The 23520-nt window shown below is 45.7% G+C and overlaps 3 protein-coding genes across 4 annotated transcripts; 1 reads left to right on the top strand and 2 right to left on the bottom strand.

Annotated features, from left to right (window-relative positions):
• The first annotated feature begins 93 nt into the window (after positions 1–93).
• ciz1b (cdkn1a interacting zinc finger protein 1b) lies at positions 94–2973 on the top strand. 2 transcript variants are annotated; one of them, XM_087796766.1, is made up of 9 exons: positions 94–434; positions 555–649; positions 712–761; positions 821–952; positions 1016–1110; positions 1199–1292; positions 2209–2313; positions 2368–2475; positions 2570–2973. In XM_087796766.1, exons 2-9 carry the CDS (start codon positions 631–633, stop codon positions 2627–2629), a joined length of 663 nt encoding a protein of 220 aa, XP_087652892.1. In that variant the 5' UTR covers positions 94–434; positions 555–630; the 3' UTR covers positions 2630–2973. The 2 variants fall into 2 exon arrangements, with proteins under 2 accessions (XP_087652892.1, XP_087652807.1); XM_087796681.1 differs by having other exon boundaries at positions 1016–1128.
• Positions 2974–4986: 2013 nt separating this feature from the next.
• prdm12b (PR domain containing 12b) lies at positions 4987–10598 on the bottom strand. Its single transcript, XM_087796570.1, has 6 exons — positions 10385–10598; positions 8771–8836; positions 7809–7933; positions 7389–7544; positions 5502–5616; positions 4987–5432 (listed from the first exon to the last, which is right to left on the bottom strand). Exons 1-6 carry the CDS (start codon positions 10596–10598, stop codon positions 4987–4989), a joined length of 1122 nt encoding a protein of 373 aa, XP_087652696.1.
• A 3397-nt stretch (positions 10599–13995) lies between these two features.
• LOC148087790 (far upstream element-binding protein 3-like) lies at positions 13996–19394 on the bottom strand. Its single transcript, XM_087791117.1, has 18 exons — positions 19254–19394; positions 18375–18480; positions 18278–18308; positions 18146–18192; positions 17320–17391; positions 17179–17236; positions 16938–17100; positions 16734–16832; positions 16563–16664; positions 16384–16486; positions 16019–16119; positions 15390–15528; positions 15148–15308; positions 14961–15031; positions 14800–14885; positions 14648–14719; positions 14456–14550; positions 13996–14384 (listed from the first exon to the last, which is right to left on the bottom strand). Exons 1-18 carry the CDS (start codon positions 19341–19343, stop codon positions 14376–14378), a joined length of 1605 nt encoding a protein of 534 aa, XP_087647243.1. The 5' UTR covers positions 19344–19394; the 3' UTR covers positions 13996–14375.
• Positions 19395–23520: the final 4126 nt, after the last annotated feature.

Genomic DNA, 23520 nt, shown 5'->3' with positions numbered 1-23520 from the left:
CTTCACACGCACGAATGGAATGTGCACGCGCATGCCGCGATGTCCTATATTTGGAGAAGAAGCCCATTTGATCACTGGTTCAATTCACACGCACACACACATACACACACACACACGCCTGAACCACACACTAATGCGAGAGAAGTAGTACTCTTCTCCGCCAGCAGGAGGTGCCACCCTCCCCTGTCTCCCATGGCGAGCATTAGCATTAGCTTTGTTAGCTCCGGACAGACCCTTGAAATCAGCCCTTAAGCGGAAGTGAACGTCGTCGCTGGTCAGACTTTAGGAGCGCATTTCCGCTGTGACACCTTCACCTGGAGACGAGTCCTCGTCTGACCTGCTGTGACGGTGACGTCATAATGTTTGTTTTGGTCCATCAGACTTTTCTTTATTTTTGAGTTTTGACTTCTGAAACCTGCATCCCACCTGAAAAGGTCAGAGGTTACACTCACGTCAGTGTTATTGTAGCGCAAAATAAATGTCTTAATGTTCGTGCAGTGGTTAGTACCGTCACTCTTGTTGAATTAATGAATCAATCTCTTCTGTGCTGTCAGGACTGGTCCGGAAGTGGCGGGTCCTTGTCCCGGACCAGCCGATGACGTCATTTACGTTCAGATAGCCGTAGACAGCATGTCACGTGGTCAGTCAGGTGAGTTTCACCTCCGGACATGTCCAGAAGTCTCGACTCGACGAAGGTGTGTGTGTGTGCAGAGACTCGTGAGCAGCAGGGGGCAGCAGAGAGCGACGACCGCAGAGCCCAGGTGAGGCCTCAGGTGACCCCTCGAGAGGCCAGAGTCCTGACCTGTGTCTGTCGTCTCAGCTGCAGGGAGCGGGGTCGCTCAAGGTCACCATCCAACACGGCGGTGGAGGTCGTGAGTTCGACAAGCCGCCAGACGCGCAGACGGACGCCTTCCATTGTCACCTGTGCAGAGTCACCTGCGGATCCCTGCAGGTGAGTCTTCTGACCGACTCATGTTCGAGTCCTGCGAGTTAAACGTGTGTGTGTGTGACGTAGTCTTTCCAGGGTCACATGACCGGCCCGACACACCTGAACAGGGTCGATGAAATCGTCAAACGTGTCGGTGTCATGGCGCCGACGCCTCAGAAAAGGTACACACACACTCAAAGGTACACACACACACACACTCAGAAACCTTCACACACACATCTGTACTCACACGTCTCCCTCCACCACCAGGGGGCGTGGCCTTAAGACGCAGCACTGGTGTGACACCTGTCAGAAGAACTTCAGCAGCGATGTCGTCACCCACAGACAGACGACACAACACAAGGTGAGCTGGATGACGTGTAAGTTAGTTTATCAGATTATTGAATGATTAAATAAAATGTAATTTATTTATTGAATCCTTTTGACCTATATTTTAATTTAATGATTGAATATAATAATATTAGGTTCACTATGGTTATTTAAATTATTTTATTAAATATTTAAAATATGAATATCAAAGTCTATACATGAAAAACATTATTCAACTATTTTATTTAAAAATGTATATTTTTAATTAAATATTTAACTTGAACTTAAATTATTGAATTCAATTAGTCAATAAAAACATTTTTTTTTACACTGAATATTAATTTTTAATATTAAAACATATTTGTTTTGTAAGTATTGATATTTACATATATTACATATACAATGAGTGATGTATACTGTATATGCATTTTATGTTTGTTTTTCAAATTAAGTGTTTACATTGAATTAATTTACATTTATTTTACATTTATCCCCCCCCACCAATTAATTGTTTACATTGGAAATTCTTTGTATATTTAATTTTGACAATATTTTTTCTAATTCATTGTTTGCACTAAAAAAACTCATTGGAGTTTTTTTACACTGAATTTTGATATTATTCTATTTTTTATATATAATGAATATGTTTTTATATGCAATTTTAACATTTTTAAATATAAATTATTGAATTCAGTTATTTAAAAATATAAATACTTAAATGTAAAAAAAATACCATTTCAATGAAAAAAGGTAAGGTAAGGTAAAACTTGATTTTTTCCAATAGCCAATACATACAGCAACTTTTTTTAAATAAAAAATAAATCAAAATAAAATAAGAACAAGAACATAAAGGGAAAGAACAAGATGACACAATCTAAGTCTAAGGTCAACCTGATGCCCATAATGTACTTTCATACACATTATGACATCACAAACACACCTGTGTGCAGGTGTGCAAGCGTAGCTCGCGTCCCTTCTGTCCGGTCTGCAGACGTCACTTCAGGACGCCGAGGAAGTTCGTGGAGCACGTCAAGTCTGCGGAGCACAAGCAGCAGGTGAGCAGTTCACGTGCACAGGTGACGTCGCCGCTGACCGCCACTCGTCCGCAGGTGAAGCTGCAGGAGGAGGAGGAGCTCATCACGCTGGACGCGGTCGGCTGCTTCGAGGACGAAGACGGAGGTCTGAGGTGTGAGGAGGAGGATGAAGACGATATGAAGGTAAAGATTGACTTAAACAATTGATGAAGGTGAAGATACTGTATGTAGTGGTGAAAGCGGAGTTGATGATGAAGATTACATTCTGATGTTTCAGGAGTCTGGTTCGTCGACTGGTCAACGAGTTGAAGATTCTCAAGATCTGTCTGAGGGATGACGTCACAGGACGTGTTGTCATGATGGAGGACTTTGGTGTGAGTCCATAACTAGTTCTGACGGAGAGGGACGTGAGCTTCCCTGGCAGACTGGGACAAGTTTACAACATGAGTAGCACAAGTATGCGAGAACTAGTGAAGGTCGTCCGTGACAGATGGAGGTCATGACACAGCGCCAGGCCCGTCGATGGCCGTGTTCTCTCGCCGACGGACTATGACGTCATCAAGTACGCTATGATATCATTGAGCTCTCTGTTCTCAAATGACCTGAGAAACTCAAAGACGACCTGAGGACGCTCGTGCAGCAGTGACGTACACACTCAAACACACACATTCTCTCACTCATACACACTTTTGATGTTGTGAACAAATAAAATACTTGTGTTTACGAGTGTGCAGGTGTTGTTGATGTGCTGTGAATGTGTGTGTGAGAGAGAAATCAGTCCAGGATCAACAACATCCCTGCAAATATCATGGTTATAACAGTAACTTGCAGCAGTGTTTCTACTGACTTTAGCCCCAAACGCCCTCGCTGTTTTTAAACGTGTTTGCGACTACACTTCCACCAACGGACAGCAGATGGCGCTGTTTAATCGGCGCAGGAGACCGACAGTGACAGATCTTCCTTTTTAACATGTAACGAACCAACATGTAATCACCACTTCTGCTAAAATCTAAATTCCTGATCAAACTTTTATTTTTCCTTAAAAAAAATCTTCATCAACCTAAAGTTTTTTTTTGACCCCCTTGAAATATATATAAGCGTGTGTGTGTGTGTGTGTGTGAGAGCTTCGAACACTGCCATATTGAATTGGCATTCAAATAGTATCGGATCAAAAATATCGAATGTAAAGACAACAGTAGACCATAACTTAAATACAGGTGAAACAAAAAAAAAATATAATATTCTTGCAAAGGTTCGTTGGAATCATCTGAAAAAAAGACTCCACTGTTTAAAATCCCATTTCTGTTAATTGTATGTGATAGTCCAATTTTCGGAGAGTTTCAATTTGAGGTTTTCACAATTTTTAAGCCGTAAACATCAAAATGATATCAAATAAAGGCTTGAAATAACTCGAGTTGCATTGTTATGAACCTATATCTTATACATTAGTTCCACCGTGCAAATCTCATTTCAGGAATAAACAAACCTTTGCACGATATTTACATTTTTTGAGCTTCAAGTGTTTATCTATATGTCTATATATTTATATATATTTTGTGTGTTTTGTCCTTCAACTAATGTATTTATTTCAGTGCCATTTTAGCTGGCACTATTCTAATCCCATATGTGTGTTATGTAAGTATGAGAGAAGGATCCTTACACCAGGATCACAAAGCGCTTAAACAATAAAAAAAAAATACTCTAAAAAAATATATACTAAAAAGATCAAGATAACAAAGAGAAAAATACAGGTGTCCCAGAAAATCATGGAAAGGCCTGCATGAATAAGAAATTCTTCAGATGTTTCTTGAAGGAGTCAGTAGATCAAACACAGAGGGAGAGGAAGATCGTTCCAAAGCTTAGGAGCAACAGTCTGGAAGGATTTCTCTCCTCTGGTCCTGAACCGTGTTCAGGAACCAGTAGATTCTGATCCACAGACCTCAGAGCCCGAGCTGGGGTGTAAGTCTGGATCAGATCACTGATGTAAGGAGGAGCCTGACCATGAAAAGATCTGAAAGTAAGAACCAGAATTTTAAAATTGATGGAAGCCAGTGAAGAGTTTCAAGGATCGGAAGAAATGTGAGTTCTTCTACTAGAGCAATGACGAACAGAAACAAGGATGAGAACGCAGACTTTTGTCAAATACAATTCAATATTTTAAAAAAGGAATAACAACAAGATCAACTTCCACTGAAACTGTTTTATTCTCCGTCCACCTGATGGCGCCACACAGAGCTTCGGAAACATTTTTTGACGGCTGTGAGGTTGACGGTTCAACCACCATGAGCGAAAAACAGAAGTCCTTGTGCACTCGTGTCTGGGTACAAACTTTATTTTTCAGTGTTGTTTCAACATACAGTTCGTCAGAGAGTGATGATTGACACCCGTCATCAGGCGTCAATATTACAATACTGTCAGACACAATCTGGTTACGACGCCACATTAAGTGTTTTCCAAAGTGACGACAAGCGAAACAACAACAACAACAAAAGCAGCAACAACGACGAAGGCATTCTGCTGAGTCACCGCAGTAGTCATGTTAGCACCTGTGCTAACGTAACAATTGTGTACATGCTAACATGTAGCTTTCACTTCAACACCAGAGCGCAGAGTCACGTGACCCGGTGAGACATTATGGCGCCGGACCACACGTCAAGCGTTCATGCAAATAACAAAGGGAAGCGTCGGCGACGCTCACAGCACCATGGCGGGGATGTGGTGCACGAGGGACGCGGGGACGGCGGTCATCTGAGGGTGGTGTTGGGGCGACAGCTCCCCCGTCACCACGGCCATCGCCCGGCGGGAGGCGGCGCTGTCTCCGGGCGGCCGGTGCCTGGCGCTCTTCTGGTGCGCCCGCAGGCCGGCGAGCTGCGAGTAGGCGGACTGGCAGACGTGGCACTTGTATGGCCGCTCACCCGTGTGCAGCCGCACGTGGTTCCTGAGCGTGGACGACTGGCTGAAGCGGCGGTTACAGAAGCGACACACGAACGGCTTGTCCAGGGTGTGGATGCGCATGTGCGAGCGCAGGTTGCTGCGCGAGTTAAAGCCGCGATGACAGATGACGCAGCGCATGCGCCCGATGCTGGAGGAGGAGGGAGGCGAGGAGGAAGAGGAGGAGCCTTCGCAGGTGTGGAACTCATCTGTGGACAAGAAAGTCGGTTTCTGACTTGCTCAGGGAAACCAGCGCCTTCAAGAACAACAAAGGTTACCAGTCTTGTTCTTCTTCCCCGAATCTTCGTCGATGCCGGGAATGCCCGGAATCCCAAGGAAGGTGTTGTGAGAGTTTCCGTACCAGACGAGAAGCTCCTGGTCAGGAGGGATAGTCTGTGGAGAGACGGCATACTTGTCTGTGGTGGGTCTGTGTCGGCTGTGCATTCAGGTGTGTTCAAGTGTCTGTGGTGTGTTCACGTGTCTGTGGTGTCTTCATGGATCTCTGCTGTCTTTATGTGTCTGTGGTCTCTTCATGTGTCTGTGGTGTCTTTATGTGTCTGTGGTCTCTTCATGTGTCTGTGGTCTCTTCATGTGTCTGTGGTGTCTTCATGTGTCTGTGGTGTCTTCATGTGTCTGTGATGTCTTCATGTGTCTGTGATGTGTACATGTGTCTGTGGTATGTTCATGTGTCTGTGGTATGTTCATGTGTCTGTGGTGTCTTCATGTGTCTGTGGTGTCTTCATGTGTCTGTGATGTCTTCATGTGTCTGTGGTATGTTCATGTGTCTGTGGTATGTTCATGTGTCTGTGGTGTCCTCATGTGTTTGTGGTGTCTTCATGTGTCTGTGATGTCTTCATGTGTCTGTGATGTGTTCATGTGTCTGTGGTATGTTCATGTGTCTGTGGTGTGTTCATGTGTCTGTGGTATGTTCATGTGTCTGTGGTGTCTTCATGTGACTGTGGTGTCTTCATGTGTCTGTGATGTGTTCATGTGTCTGTGGTATGTTCATGCGTCTGTGGTATGTTCATGTGTCTGTGGTATGTTCATGCGTCTGTGGTATGTTCATGTGTCTGTGGTATGTTCATGTGCCTGTGATGTGTTCATGCGTCTGTGGTATGTTCATGCGTCTGTGATGTGTTCATGCGTCTGTGATGTGTTCATGCGTCTGTGGTATGTTCATGCGTCTGTGGTATGTTCATGCGTCTGTGATGTGTTCATGTGTCTGTGGTATGTTCATGCGTCTGTGGTATATTCATGCGTCTGTGGTATGTTCATGCGTCTGTGGTATGTTCATGCGTCTGTGGTATGTTCATGCGTCTGTGATGTGTTCATGTGTCTGTGATGTGTTCATGCGTCTGTGGTATGTTCATGCGTCTGTGATGTGTTCATGTGTCTGTGATGTGTTCACGTGTCTGTGGTGTGTTCATGTGTCTGTGGTATGTTCATGCGTCTGTGGTATATTCATGCGTCTGTGGTATGTTCATGCGTCTGTGGTATATTCATGCGTCTGTGGTATGTTCATGCGTCTGTGGTATGTTCATGCGTCTGTGGTATGTTCATGCGTCTGTGATGTGTTCATGTGTCTGTGATGTGTTCACGTGTCTGTGATGTGTTCATGTGTCTGTTATGTGTTCATGTGTCTGTGGTATGTTCATGTGTCTGTGATGTGTTCATGTGTCTGTGGTATGTTCATGTGTCTGTGGTGTGTTCATGTGTCTGTGGTGTCTTCACGTGTTCATGTGTCTGTGGTATGTTCATGTGTCTGTGATGTGTTAATGTGTCTGTGGTGTCTTCACGTGTTCATGTGTCTGTGGTATGTTCATGTGTCTGTGCGGTGTTCATGTGTCTGTGGTGTCTTCACGTGTTCATGTGTCTGTAGTATGTTCACGTGTCTGTGGTATGTTCAAGACTCTGTGGTGTGTTCACGTGTATGTGGTATGTTTATGTGTCTGTGGTATGTTTATGTGTATGTGCGGTGTTCATGTGTCTGTGGTGTCTTCACGTGTTCATGTGTCTGTAGTATGTTCACGTGTCTGTGGTATGTTCAAGACTCTGTGGTGTGTTCACGTGTCTGTGGTGTGTGTCTGTGGTATGTGGTATGTTTATGTGTATGTGGTATGTTTATGTGTATGTGGTGTGTTCACGTGTGCGGTGCGTTCACTGACCTCCACAGCCTTGTAGTAGATGGTGCTGCCGATCTGAACCACCTCCAGGTTCTGCTCCTGCTCGTTGCGAGCACACTTGATGTAAGTCATCCAGCTGCGCTGCTCCTCTTGACTGGCGTCCACGAAGAAGCGCACGCTGCCGTCCTCGTTGAACACCTGATGGTGACCACCGCGTTAATGACACCGCGTTAATAACACCTTGTTAACAACAACCTTTTGTGACTAACTTTACATGTTGTTGCTGACATGTCATGACAACAATATTGTGTGAAAGAATTTGATACATTAAGAAAATTTTGTTTTGGTAAGACCCGCCCACCAGTTGTCAGGACTTAAGAGATTTGATTGGACCAACCAGCTGTCAATCAAAGGGACAGGCCCCAGAGAAGTTGTTGTTTGTGTAGAAGAAACTACACTCACCTCCCACATCAGGTTGTTGTTCCGGAATGGGTCGACATGTTCTGGTGACATCAGTCGACCTGTGAAAGGACCCATCTCAGTACCAGCTTTGATCCACGTCTTGGAGAAGATTCCCAAACCCTCACCTGTCACACACACATTGATGTATTATTATCATTATTATTGATGAAACACACACACACACACACACTGACTAAACACACAATGATGACACAGGTGCACACAATGTCTTAAAACCATAGTTTAATATCTAGCGGACCATGTGAACATAAATGTTGAAATTGTTGTTTTCTGAAGTCACTGAATAAAGACGCAAACACACAATGATGAAACACACAACGACTACACAAACACACAGAGGCTTAAAAAACACACAGACACACGCTGATGAAGCACACACTGATGGAATAAACACGCAAACACACAACGATGAAAAAAACACTGACACAAAATGATGAAACACACACACTGACTAAACACACAATGATAAAAACACACACACTGACTACACATGCACAGAGAATAAAAACACACACAGACACACACTGATGAAGCACAGACAGATAGACTAAACACGCAAACACAGCGATGAAACACACACTGACTTAAAACATTAACACACAATGATGAAAAACACACAGACACACTGATGAAGAACATTCAGACTAAACACGCAAATTCACACTGATGAAACACACACACTGACTTCACAAATGCACAGAGACTAAAAACACACACGGACAAATACTGATGAAGCACACACAGATAGACAACACAACGATGAAACACACAATGATGAAACACACACACTGATAAGGATACACACATATTATGGTCAAACACACACAGACAAAAACACTAACTCACAATGATGAAACACGGATTAAACACACACTGACTAAATGCACAATGATGAAAAACACACACCGACCAAACACACACACACACAGTAGACCAGGTACCTGGAACTGAACTCTGAGCGATGACAACTTCACTTGGTAGAACCAGACTGGAGAGTTTCTGAACCTCTGTGAATAAACACACAAACATAAATACATCTGACGCATATATTTACACAAACGAAATTATAGAAAACAGACAAAAAACATAAATAAAACACAAAACACACAAATTAATGAAACAGGTAAATGTATGTAAAAATAAAACACAAATTAACTTCACACACGCAAAGAAATAAAATAAACATATTCATTGAGGAAAAATAATTCAAATTGAGGCGTACACGCACACAAATGAAACACAATCACGAACACATGTAAATAAAACGCACACAAATGAAACACAATCACGAACACATGTAAATAAAACGCACACAAATGAAACAAACACGCGAACAAAAATCACTTGAAAGAACATAAATTAAATCACAAATAACACACATTTAAGCGCAATTAAACAAAAAAAAACCATGGCACAAATACATACACACAAATGAAACACGCAATCACGTCAACACTAACACATTTACAAAAACACGTTTACGCACGTGAATAAAAGAAAATTAAATTAAACACACAAAAAAAATCTACGCATGTAAATAAAAGATACAATAAAAACACGAAACAAGCGCGCGCACCAATTAAACACGCATACAAATGAAACACACATTAACACGCACAGATAAAAAAAACATGCTCATAGACATGAAATAAAAAGTTAATATAACTTAGTATATTTAATAGATAGCTAGATAGATTGTTTTTTGTTTTGTTTTTTGCTGTGCGCGTGTGCGCGCGTGTATAGTCGTGTCAACGCAGCGGGAATTTAACGATCCTCGGAGGTGAAGTTTATCAAAATCACGGCAGGGAAAAAACACAAACTCAAATAAGCGAAATATAAATTATTATTATTATAAAATAAAAAAAATATTTCAATAAATTAATTGAACGATTTTTTTTAAATTAAACGTTCCTGGCGAACCGAACATCGAATAAAACCAAAACCAATAATTGCGGGAATAAACCGAAAAAAGTGATTTTTAAGTGAAGTAAAATACTCACTAAATATTTAAGAAAAAACGAATCGATTATTGATTAAATAAATGATTAAAAAAACGTGAAATCTTCTCTTGGACGTCTCTGTCGAACTAATGTTTGAATGTTGAACTTCTGGCGGCTGGTTCTGGTCCAAAGCGCAGTTTCCGACAGTGATGTCCGAACTTCTATCGAGGTGTTCTGAGGCAGACCGGGTCGACGGGTTCGAACTCCTCGAGGGTTCCGTAACTTGTCCAACAAAATTGAAAATGGAGTGAAACTCGAGCGGGCCGGTCAGCGCCTACAAGATTCACGCTCCTCGAGCCGGTTCCGAAGGAGATTCCCGCGATCAAAACGGGTCAGAGAAAACGAACCCGCGCAGGTATCGTTTTCTGGCTCGACCCGGAGAAAGTATCAGAACATCAGTGAAAGAGAAAATGTGAGAAAAAAAAAGGCGGCCTTCGCTAGAATCCATCCGGACCGAACTTTCCACTGAGCAAGTGTTCGGGTGGTACCGGTCCAAACTTGCGCATTGTTAGAGAACTTACTTTTCACAGGTATCGATCAAAGGACATCACTGACCTCCGGAGAAGGACTGGGCCAGAACCTCGGCGGTGAAGGCGGTCTTCGGGCTCGGTACCGTCCGCTCCTCCAGGTGCGGCTGCAGGTGACGCTCCCCGACCACGTGTCTCCAGCGCCCGTACAAGAAGCTGTGCAGGATGTCAGAGGTGATGACGTCTGCCAGGGACAGCGGCGGCTTCAGGCCCAGAGACGAGCCTGGCAGAACCGAACCCATGACCGGAGGCACTTCAGGGGAGACGAGACCAGCTGATTCACCAGGTCACTTCTTCACCAGGTCAACTCTTCACCAGGTCACCTCTTCACCAGGTCACTTCTTCACCAGGTCAACTCTTCACCTGCAGCCCTGTCTCTGAACTGTCAGAATAATGAGGTAGATCCACATTTATACTTCCCCCTCCTCCTCCTCCTCCTCCTCCTCATCTTCTTCCTCCTCCTCCTCTCACTTCTCCTTCTCCTTCTCCTCCTCTTCCTCCACCTCCTCCTCCACCTTCTTCTCCTCTTCCTCTTGCTTCTCCTTCTCCCCCTCCTCCTCCTCCTCCTCCTCCTCCTCATGCTTCTCCTTCTCCCCCTCCTCCTCCTCCTCATCTTCTTCCTCCTCCTCCTCTCACTTCTCCTTCTCCTTCTCCTCCTCTTCCTCCACCTCCTCCTCCACCTTCTTCTCCTCTTCCTCTTGCTTCTCCTTCTCCTCCTCCTCCTCCTCCTATTCCTCCCACTCCTTCTCCTCCTCTACCTTCCCCTCCTGCTCCCTCTCCTCCTCCTCTTTCTCCTCCTCCTCTTGCTTCTCCTTCTCCTCCTCCTCCTCCTCCTCCTCCTCCTCCACCTTCTTCTCATCCTCCTCTTGCTTCTCCTCTTTTTCCTCCTATTTATCTTTCTCCTCTTCCTCTTCATCATCCTCCTTTTATTTATCCTCCTCTTCATCTACCTTATCATGCATGTGTGTGTCATTATGTGTGTGTGCATGCAGGATTGTGTGCATGTGGGTGTGTGTCTGTGTGTGTGTTTGTGTACGTTGGTGTGTGTAACATTATTTGTGTGTGTGCATGCGGGTGTGTGTCTGTGTGTGTGTTTGTGCATGTTGGTGTGTGTAACATTATTTGTGTGCGTGTTTGCAGGTATGCGTGTGTGTGTATGTGCTTGTGCATGCGGGTGTGTGTAACATTATTTTCGTGTGTATGCCGGTTTGTGTGTGTATATGTGCTTGTGCATGCGGGTATGTGTAATATTATGTGTGTGTGACATTATTTTGGTGTGTGTATGCAGATGTGTGTCTCTATGTGTATGAGCTTGTGCATGCAGGTGTGTGTAACATTATTTGCGTGTGTGTATACCGGATTGTGTGTGTATATCTGCTTGTACATGCGGGTGTGTATCATTATGTGTGTGTGACATTATTTTCGTGTGTATATGTAGATGTGTGTTTCTATGTGTATGTGCTTGTGCATGCATGTGTGTCCCTAGGTGTGTCTGTGTGCTTGCAGGTGTATGTAACATTATGTGTGTGCATGTGTGCGTATGTGTGTGCTTACATGTGTAAGTAACATATGTGTGCATGTGGCTGTGTGTCTCCAAGTCTGTGTGTGTAACATTGTATGTTTGTGACATTAGTTGTGTGTGTGTGTCTATGTGTATTTGTTTATGCAGGTGTGTGTAACATTATGTGTCTGTGTGATGCTATTTGTGTGTTCATGCAGGTGTGTGTTACATTACGCGTCTGTGTGACATTATTTGTGTGTGTGCATGCGGGCGTGCATGTGAGTGTGTTCGCACCTGGGTTCCTATATATGTGGGTGCGTGTGTGTGTGTGTGTGTGTCTGGAGCACAGTGTTACAATACAGCGTTGAAGAGTTTGATTGACGGACAGAGAGCCATTAAGTTCACAGAGGTCAAAGGTCAAGTGTAAGTCAAGGGCCTGTGAGTGTAAGTGTGAACACAAACACACACTCACACTCGTTCATGGACAACATCGTCAGGAGGAAGTCACTCACTCTGCTGCACACTCATTGTCGACCGGCCAACAAAGAGACAACTGTGTGTGTGTGTGTGTGCGTGTGTGTGTCAATTAACACTAATACTATGTGATGAGGATGTTGTTGTTTATACGTCATTATTTTTATTCAACTTTCTTTCTTTCTACGGATGAAAGAATGATTGACAAGGACATAACAAGGACTTTTGTTCTCGAGTGACGTCAAAAACGTCTTTTGTGTTTATCAAATATTTTCGCCGGGAGAGAAGAAACAGTCAAAGTGTGTCATCAACACAAGCTTCAAAAAATGAAAGTGTATATTATTAATTTGAACAAACACAACTGTGTGTGTGTGTGAGCACTGAAATACAACAACAGTAATGGTTGTGCGTCTCTTACTTACCTTTAAACATCACAATGATGTTGTGTTGATGTTGCTCACTCACATGTAGAACTGGACACCGTTTTTTTTTTTGATCGTTGTGTGTCAGTTGAAAGTTCAACACAAGTGTGTTACTGTGTGTTTGGGAAAGTGTGCGTCCTAGTGATATAAGCAAACCAACTTGCAATACTTTCACTGTCCACAGGGAGGGAGTCACTATGTCATCATCATCTTCTTCACCACCTCAATCAACCAAACCTCATCATTATGTTCGTTACAAACACACACTCACACACACATCAACACAAACACACACACACTTGTGGTTGGTGGTTCACTGCTGAGACTCAGGAAACTGGACCCGATCCAGGCCATTAGTTTGATACACACTCGTACTTACAGCTCCTTCCTGTACTTAATGACCACACACACCACAACACACACACACACACACACACACCTTGTGTGTGTTTACAGTAAGTGAATGACAGATGACATCACAGTTGGTCAGCCCATCTGTCTGGACATGAATAAATAATAACACAATTTATCATCAACCTCCTCGTTACACTCACACAAGACTCACTCTCTGACTTGTTCACTCACTCACACATGTGTGTGTGTGTGCATGCATGTGTGTGCGTGTTTGTTAGACTGAGTGATGTCACAAGATTTTGATTGACATTTACAGAGCCATTTAGTTCATGAAGGTCAAAGGTCAAGTGTAAGTGAATGGCCCGTTAGTGTGCGCACACACACCCTCAGACCTAAAAGTTTGTCTCTTCACTGAATTGTCCTTCGTTCACTCTATCGCTCTTAGATTTGTTTGCTCTCTCGCTCATATTGAGCCTTTCGATCTCTACGCACAGGTTCGTTCACTCCCTTTCTCACACACGTTTATCTGCTCTCATTCTCACAAGATCATTTTCGCTCTCACACGCACGCACGGGTTTGCTCGCTCGCACGCACTTTTGCTCATTCTCGTATGCACATGTTTGGTGGCTCTCCCACGCACGTTTGCTCGTTCTAACACGCACATGTTTGCTCGCTCGCACGCACTCACTTTTGCTCATTCTCGTATGCACATGTTTGGTGGCTCTCCCACGCACGTTTGCTCGTTCTAACACGCACGGGTTTGCTCGCTCGCAAGCACGGGTTTGCTCGCTCGCACGCACGCACTTTTGCTCATTCTCGCACGCACATGTTTGGTGGCTCTCACAAGTTAGTTCGCTCTCGCAGGCGCACACACAGGTTTGTTCGCTCTCACAGGTTCAGGTCCTCTTTATTAGGTACATGACAACTGCAGAGCTACAAGAACCAGAAGAGATTCAGAGTGATTTAGTAAAAAACTTTGAGGCTGTTAAAACATTTCTGCGGCACTGAAACACAAACATGCTGTAAAAGTTAACAAAATAAAATACAGATCTTCTCCAGCGTCTTCTGGTAGGAAAATAAAACTAACAAAATAGTTTATAGACTTTTGTTCAAGTCAGCCACAACGCAGCGCCGAAAATCCATCAGGTGGCGTGAAACAGAAGGAAGTTGTGATCAGTTAAATTTGTCTACAAGAAGGAAGCGTTGTGGCGGGAAACGTGTGTCGCCGCACTCGCTGCCATCCCGGACCTTCGGCGCCGCCAGAGCCTCTAGTGGTCCTGAAGGGAACAAACGTTAGCACGGAAACGTCACGTGGCCGTGATAGTCATCGTGACAGCGGGCGACTCACCTGGATCTGTGCCGGGTTCCAAAGGTACGGCTGCTGTCGGTAGTATTCCGCTAACGCGGCACCGTAGTCCGGCACCGAGCTTTGAGACGACTGACCTGCACGTGCACACACACAAAACACGCATGAGCTCGACGCTCTCCGGACCTTACGCCGCCATCGCCACGTTCTCTTCAGTCTCTTGAAGAGTCTTACTTTGTTTCTTGTAGTATTCCTCCCAGGCTTTACTGTAGTCCGTCATTACATTCTGGGGCTGGTTCTGCTGACCTGCGCACACATACACACAGCAGCTATTGTGTTAGTGAACCTTAGTGTGTTGGCACGAGCACGTTTGTACACGAGTGTACCTGGGTCTTGTTGTCCACCGCTCTGCCAGCCGGTCTGGTACGTGTTCGCCCACACGCCGGCCAGGAAAGGCTGACCACTGCCGCAGCTGAACACACACACACACACACACACACACATTTGTGAGACACAAGAGACACAATGAACTGCGAGTTTATCTTACTTCTGGTGTGTTGTGGGTCCCTGGGTGAACGGACTGAAACCAAACCCGCCATTGCTCATGATGCCTGCCCCCTGCAGGAGACACAAGGAATGACACAACAGCGTTATCTCCACTGGCATTTTCCTCATTCCGTGTGTGTGTGTTTGCAAATGTGTGTGTGTGTGTAAATATGGAAGCATGCGTGTACCCCGATCTTGTCATCGATGAGTGTGCGTGCGTGATCCAGCTGCTGTACGGAGCCTCTGATAGTGAACACACGAGTGTTGGGGTCTGTGGACGGAGGAGGATTCCTCTGCAGCTCCACGTGAGCCCCCGACTGCTGGTTGATGCTCTTGATGGTCTCGCCCCCTTCACATGTGGACAAAAGAGTCATGAGACCCCAACTCTGGTCTCTGGACCTCCATGTGTGAATAAAAACACAATCCCAACCTTTGCCGATGACAAGGCCGCACTTGTCTGCTGGGATTGTGTACGTCACTTCCTGTAGAGGACCAGGGGACCCCATTGTCCAGTCTCCCCGACCTCTGACCCGGCTGCTCCTCAACGACGAGCCGAAGCCATCGCGCTCCTGCATCGCACACAAACATGAAACCCGTGACTAAACCTCATTGTGTCTTGATCAACATTTGCGCCTGCTTGTCATGGATGTGTGCGCTTTACAAGTGAGGTTCGGTTCCTAACCCTCGTGTTATCTCAGGGTCAAAGTGACCCGAAAACAAACGTGTTTGTTGTATCCCTTGTGTCGTGTCTGGGTCAAGGTGAATGACCTCCACCACTGCATATGCATTTATGGAAGCCAGGGAGGTTGTTCACCTTGACCCAGAGACAAGACAATGGATACAACAAACACATTTAAAGAACAAAAAATGATATTCTGAAAACATCACTTCAAGTTCACAAAAGAGGCTTTTGTTCCACTTGAGACACATTTCAACTCTTTATTACTCATTAACTATTCTCCCCTCTTTACAAAAAGTAGTGTTCATAACAAAATACTGCAAGTACTGTGCTTAAGTGCTGGAACTCTTTATAAATATTTATATTGAGAACGAGCGTACCTGTGCGGTCTGGATGAGTTCGTTGATGAGGTGAACTGCGTGCTGGCAGCGGTCTGGTTGACCCATCACCATGGCAACACGCTCTGGACTGATGCTGTCATCTGTGAACATGTGGAGTCAGCGTCGTGCATACATGTGCGAGTTATGGAAGTTTATCAGTGTAAAGTAAAAAATAATGAATTTAAAATAAGATATTTTTGAATAATTAGAACAAACAATATTAAACTAAATGTGGGGGGAAAAAACATTCATTTTCAAATAATAAGAAATTCCACCTTTAAATATACAAAATATTGAAGCAAATAAATCAAAGAAATAATTATAAAAACTTTGAAATGGTAAATTCAAACTACCGAGTCACACACCTGCTTTGAACTGGATCCGGACCCCGGCGTCGTTCTGGATCTTCTTGATCATCTCACCGTTTCTCCCGATCACAATTCCCACAGCAAACCTAGGAACCGGAACCTGTGCGGACAAAAAAAGGAGGCAAACCTGAGCTCAGGAGTTGACAAGCGCCGGATGTGTGCGAGCGAGTCCTCACGTCTAGACTGGTGCCTCCTAGCCGGGCACTGAAGTCACTGCGTCCTGAGCGAAAGTCTCCGTCCTTGTCTCGGATTAGTTCCAGAACCAGCTCCCGGGCTGCCTGTCGGACCAGAGACGGTACATGTGTCTACGCACACACTCATACATACAACGGACTACACACACACACCTGAACTTTGTACGGATCCCCTGAGATGCGAAGAGGTTTGTCGGCGCCAGTCGGCATCGGTCCATCCTGAATCATCATCATCTTCACACCCGCTCTCTCCTGACACACAAAGATGTGATGTGAGTTCTTAGTGCGTTTGTGTTCGTGTGAACGAGAGTGTGCGTGCTTGTGTGTGAATATGTGTCAGAGAGTGTGCGTGTTCACCTGAAGTTGTTTGATCGTGTCTCCTCCTCGTCCGATCACTAGTCCAACTTTGCTGGCCGGGATCAGCATCTCCTGCACAGACGCTCCACCCTCTCCGTCACCATGGAAACCGGGACCATTCCTGCAGCGATCCACTATTTGGATGAGCAACCGCTTTGCCTGTCTACACAAACGCACACAGAAGACGACTTGAGCGACAGGTGACAGCAGGAGGACATCATTAGAGAATGTGCAGACTCACTCGATGCTCTCAGGTGATCCAGTGAGGGAACACGGTCGCTCCATCAGACCTCCACTGTCTACACACACACACGCACAAACAAACACACACACACAGCTCAGCATCGTGACAGGATCTCCACACACAGGCAGGAACACTCACCAGCAGCTATCTGAATCTTGCAGCCAGACTCCAGTTGGATCCTGGTGATCTGTTCGCCTCCTCTGCCAATAACTGTCAAACAGAAGCAGACGGTCAGTACCGTCAATCACGAGTCAGAACCGTCAATCACAAGTCAGGCCCTAGAGTCAGGTTCTAGAGTCAGGAGTCAGAACCAACAATCACGAGTCAGCTTCTAGAGTCAGGAGTCAGGCCCTACAGTTACGTGTCAGAACCAACAATCACGAGTCAGGCCCTAGTCATGTTCGGGAGTCGGGTTTGAGATTCAGGATCTAGAGTCAGGTTCTAGAGTCAGGCCCTACAGTTACAAGTCAGAAACAACAATCACGGGCCAGACCCTAGAGTCATGAGTGTGTGTAGTAGAATAGCAGGTCAGGCACTACAGTCATGGGTCAGAACCAACAATTACTGGTCACCCTAGAGTCCCGAGTCAGACCCCAGAGTCCCGAGTCAGACCCCAGAGTCCCGAGTCAGACCCCAGAGTCCCGAGTCAGACCCCAGAGTCCCGAGTCAGACCCCAGAGTCACGAGTCAGACCCCAGAGTCCAGAGCCTAGAATCCCACCCTCAGGAGAAACGGGTCAGGGACTACAGTCATGGGTCAGAACCAACAATTACTGGTCACCCTAGTGTCACAAGTCAGATCCTAATTGTCCCGAGGCAGACCCTAGTGTCCCGTGGGCAGACCCTAGTGTCCCGTGGGCAGACCCTAGTGTCCCGTGGGCAGACCCCAGAGTCCTGAGTCACACCCACAGGAGTCACACCAACAAGTGAGTCTGGTATTTGGCTTCCTGCAGTTAAACAACTCACTGAAGCCCACCATCCGGTCTGGAACCTTGAAGTCCTCCGTGAGAACCCTGTGAACACACATGAGACTCAGTTCTCTGCGCATGTGTGTGCATGTATGCGCGTGTGTGTGTGTGTGTGTGTGTGTGTGTGTACCTCTGATGACCCATGTTCGTCAGTTGGTTTCCTGCAAAAAGACATTTTGTCGTGGGTGAGCAATGGTGTTGAAACGGATGGTTCTGGTGGTTCTTACCTGCATCGTCCCCTGGCCTCTTGGGTCCAGGGTAGTAAAGCGGGTCTACACTTCCTGAGGAGCTGTTGAGGTGGGTCAGCGGTTCTGTTCCCATTTTCCCGACCATCTGACAAGAAAAAACAAGCTGAAACCTGCAAATAGAAACCACCGTGACGAGGACCAGCGACACTGAACAAACGAGCGTGTGCGTGATTGTGTACAGGTGTGCGTCACTCTCAACAGTTGTGAGTCCGCACAGGTGAGCGCGGAAGTCTGTGTGGACGAGCGTTGGCGGCGGGGTGATGTAACCAGACAAAAAGGAAAAACAAGGTCATTATAGTTTATCCATCGATCCCCCCCCCCCAGCATAAAGTTAAGGTGATGTTTGGTCACGTGATACGTGGCCCTCCGTCAGTCCCCGCCCCCTGCGAGTTGACATGGTTGTTACATAAGTATCAACCTACTTTCAAACTTACGGTAAACAGCCAGGTGGGGGTCTCGGGGAAGGGATACCCACTTGAGGGTATGCCCACGCCGTGACTCGGGTTTCGGAGCCCGGTTGTGGGTCCGGAGCCCAACAGGTTGTGTGCAGTGACACGTGTGGCCAAACTTTGGTGCCTCTCTCTCCCCCAGTCCTCCCCCTCTCCTCGCTGGCTGACAGCGCCACAAACTCCCCCAAAAACCCGGTGCTACTCGGGAGCCGGTTACCTTAGAAAGTCCACTAAGCAGAACTTGGGGCGGTGTGTTGCGTTCGAATGTTGCGTGTCAGTGTGTGTTTGTGTTTCACAGAAGTTGGAGCTTCTGCGGGAGAATTCGGTTAAAAGTGCTTCGGCTCGCTGGAAGCGGCCCGGTGCCGGCCCGGACCGTCTGCGCGCGGAACCCCCCAGCAACCAGTGTTACCTGTCGGGCCCTCTGGAGGACGTCAGCCAGGCCGTCCGACTTCAGCCCCGGCGGGTTCATGGAGGCCTGTCCCTGCACCAGCTCCGCCATCGCAGCTAGCTGCTAGCCGTTAGCCTCCAGCAAAGATATGCGAGGAGCAGGAGGTCTCACTCGGACTTCACGACGCCGTGCTTTTTCAGAAGTGCGTTCATGAGGCGTTGTTGACTTCAGAGCGTGTAACGTGTAACCATTGAAGACTACAAAGATACTTTGAGTGTGTTTAAGACTTTACCTCGTTGTTTAGAGAGAATATACTTGAGTCATTCAATGTTAAATGTGGTCGTGAGTCGGTGACAACAGATTCGAGCTCACGGTACCGGGCTGCTCGTCAGAACTGGGTCGTGAACGTCCGGATTTCTGTGATACTTCCTCGCGCACCAGCTCTACACACCGCCTGGTCTGTGAACGAAACGCGGGTCGGAGTGAGACCTCCTCTTCACGCACATCTTTGCTGCTCAGCTGTTGACGACTCCCTTCACCCGCATCCGCTTCCGCATTGAGTCACGTGGTCCGCCAGCTCCACAGGTGGAGCGGTGTCAGTCATCACACACGCTCGCGCCCTCCCTCACCTGCACGCACGCACACACACGTTCAAATGCATATTCAGACAGACACGCAACACTAATACATATGTACACGGACACGCACACATAGGGACACAGTTGCTTACACAGAAAGACACATGGACACTTATAGGCTCAAATACACATACACAAATAATACACATTTATAATATTTATTTAAGTTATTTGTGACTCACACTCATAAAGATACACACATATAAACTCAGTTAGTCACACAACAAGAGATACACATAGACACACATATTTAAACTCATCTATATATGTATATATATATATATATATATATATATATTTATATATATACAGTATGTACACAGACACGCACACATAGAGACACAGTTGCTTACACAGAAAGACACATGGACACTAATAGGCTCATACTCACACACATACACAAATAATACACATATAAACTCAGAGACTCACATTCCTACACATATAAACTCAGATAGTCACACAACAAGAGATACACATAGACACACATTTAAACTTAAATGTGTATCTATCTATCTATAGATACACATATATATGTGTGTGTATATATAAATATATATATATATATATATATATATTTATATATATATATATAAATATATATATATATATACACACATCTATATGTGTTTGTGTGTTTGTACGGCGGAGCAGGTTGCCGGTTCTCATCCAGGTTGGAAAGCAGCCAACTTGTGACATGTTCTGTGTCGATGTTGTATGTTCTCCCCGTGTTGCTTGGGTTTACTCCGGGAACTCCGGTTTCCTCCCACAGTCTTAAAACATACAGAGGTGGATTGGGAACTTGGGGAAATTGTCCGTAGGTATGAGTGTGTGTCTGAATGGTTGTGTGTCTTTGTGTGCCCTGCGTTACACTGGCGTCCTGTCCAGGGTGTCCCCCGCCTCCTCTCGTCCAAAGAAACTGGGATTGGCCCCGAAGACCCCCATAAGGGATTAAGCGGCACAGAAAATGAATGAATGAATGTATAGATATAGCTATATATTGTCACACATAGTCTCACACACATACACACAGACACACACTTGAAGGGAGTGAGAAGTTAGATTCTGCAGAGACTTTAGAAGTGAACTGTACTGATGGAGGGGAGACTCACAGGGGGGGGGGACACCTGGAGAGAGAGAAGATGGAGACGAGTCACGTTAGCAGGTTAATGGTCCGTGAAGTGTGTGTGTGTGTGTAGGAGACAGTCTGTGTGTGTGTGTGCACGTGTATGCAGGAGACAGTCTGTGTGTGTGTGTTCACTTGTGGGGATTATGTTGTGATTGAAAACAAAAATCTATGTCTGTGTGTGTGTGTTGGGTGTGTGTGAGAGAGGGTGTCACTGTGTAAGTGTATTAGACTATATTAGTGTGCGACTGTGTTAGTGAATGAGACTTTATTAGTGTGTGGGTGTGTAAGTGTTTGTGTGGTTGGATATGTGTGTCTGTAAAAGCTCTCAATAGACCATGAATTCTCCTGAAGATTGTGTTGTTGGACATCAACAGGAAACACAAACAGCTCTAAGTGGTGTAGAGTGTGTGTGAGTGCACTTATGTGTGTGTGTGTCCATCTGTGTCTGTGCGTGCGTGTGTGTGTAAGTGCACTTATGAGTGTGTGTGATGTATACAAACAGCAACCTGCTGATTCACAAATACATTTATGAGGAGAGTGTCATGTTTATCTGATGTGATGGCAGGTGTGTGTGTCTGTCTGTGTGTGCCTCAGTCTGTGTGTGTGTCTCTCTTTGTGTGTGTGTGTCTGTGTGTGTGTGTGTGTGAGCTCCTGCTGTGAAGCGTATTCTATCTCTGCAGTCAATCAAAACAACTTTAATGAAACTTCTTTCACCACAGGGAGTCCATTCCTGATACAGGAACCCTGTGTCTCCCATCCTGTCTCTCATTCTGTCTCTCATCCTGTCTCTCATCCTGTCTCTCATCCTGTCTCCCATCCTGCCTCCCATCCTGTCTCTCATTCTGTCTCTCATCCTGTCTCTCATCCTGTTTCTCATCCTGTCTCCCATCATGTCTCCCATCCTGTCTCTCATTCTGTCTCTCATCCTGTCTCTCATCCTGTCTCTCATCCTGTCTCCCATCCTGTCTCCCATCATGTCTCCCATTCTGTCTCCCATCCTGTCTCTCATGCTGTCTCCCATCCTGTCTCTCATCCTGTCACCCATCCTGTCTCTCATCCTGTCTCTCATCCTGTCTCTCATCCTGTCACCCATCGTGTCTCCCATCCTGTCTCCCATCCTGTCTCCTATCCTGTCACCCATCCTGTCTCTCATCCTGTCTCTCATCCTGTCTCTCATCCTGTCTCCCATCATGTCTCCCACCCTGTCTCTCATCCTGTCTCGCACCCTGTCTCTCATCCTGTCACCCATCCTGTCTCTAATTCTGTCTCCCATCCTGTCTCTCATCCTGTCTCCAATCCTGTCTCTCATCCTGTCTACAATTCTGTCTCCCATCCTGTCTCTCATCCTGTCTACAATCCTGTCTCTCATCCTGTCTCTCATCCTGTCTCCCATCATGTCTCCCACCCTGTCTCTCATCCTGTCTCACACCCTGTCTCTCATCCTGTCACCCATCCTGTCTCTAATTCTGTCTCCCATCCTGTCTCTCATCCTGTCTCCAATCCTGTCTCTCATCTTGTCTACAATTCTGTCTCCCATCCTGTCTCCAATCCTGTCTCTCATCCTGTCTCCCGCCCTGTCTCCCATCCTGTCTCCCGTCCTGTCTCTCATCCTGTCTCTCATTCAATTCAATTCATTTACATTTTATTTAAAGTGTCTTATCATAACAAAGTTATCTCAAGACACTTTACAGTTTAAGTAAGACTATGAAAGGAAAAACAGATCCAGCAGCTCAATAATGAGTGAAGCACAGTGTGGCGCTGGCGAGGAAAAACTTCCTTTAAGAAGGCAGAGCCTCCAGAGTCTCCAATCCTGTCTTCCATCCTGTCTCTCCTCCTGCGTGTCCTATTGTCTCCGATCCTGTTAACCACCCTGTCTCCCATACTGTCTTCCATTCTGTCTCCCCTTCTGTCTGGCCTCCTTTCTATCATCTTGGCTGTCCTCCTGTCATTTCTCTTGTCTCTATTATCTGTCCTTCAGTCTCTCCTCCAGCCTAACACACTTATTCATTCACACAAACACACAGACTTGAAAACAAAAGTACACTAAAGAGTCTAACAGGGTGAAGACATTCTTGCATCCTTGTTGCTCTCTGGTCCTCTGGTGCTACTCAAAATATCCTGGACACAAAGACCAGGGTAAACTAAACAACAGCACTGACACACCAACATACAAGCCAACAGACATATTTAAGACGCACACACACGCACACACACACACACACACACACACACACACACACACACACACACACACACACACACACACACACACACACACACACACACACACTTACACACACACCAACACACGCACACGCACACAAGCTTTGTCTTCAGTTGAATGAATGACCCTGACTGTCTCCCTGTTTGTTTGTTGTTGACTGTTCATTAAAATGGTTCCTGTTTTCACTCATTATTACAGCAGCTGTGTTTCTGTGTATGTTTGTGTGTTTATATTTGTGTGTCTGTAAGTGTGTTTTTATCTCTGTGTGGGAGTTTATATTTATGTGTCTCTTTATAT

The sequence above is a fragment of the Callionymus lyra genome, chromosome 1 (genome assembly GCF_982586985.1).
Source record: "Callionymus lyra chromosome 1, fCalLyr1.hap1.1, whole genome shotgun sequence".
NCBI lineage: Eukaryota > Metazoa > Chordata > Actinopteri > Syngnathiformes > Callionymidae > Callionymus > Callionymus lyra.
This window is presented reverse-complemented; position numbering and strand designations above follow the sequence as displayed.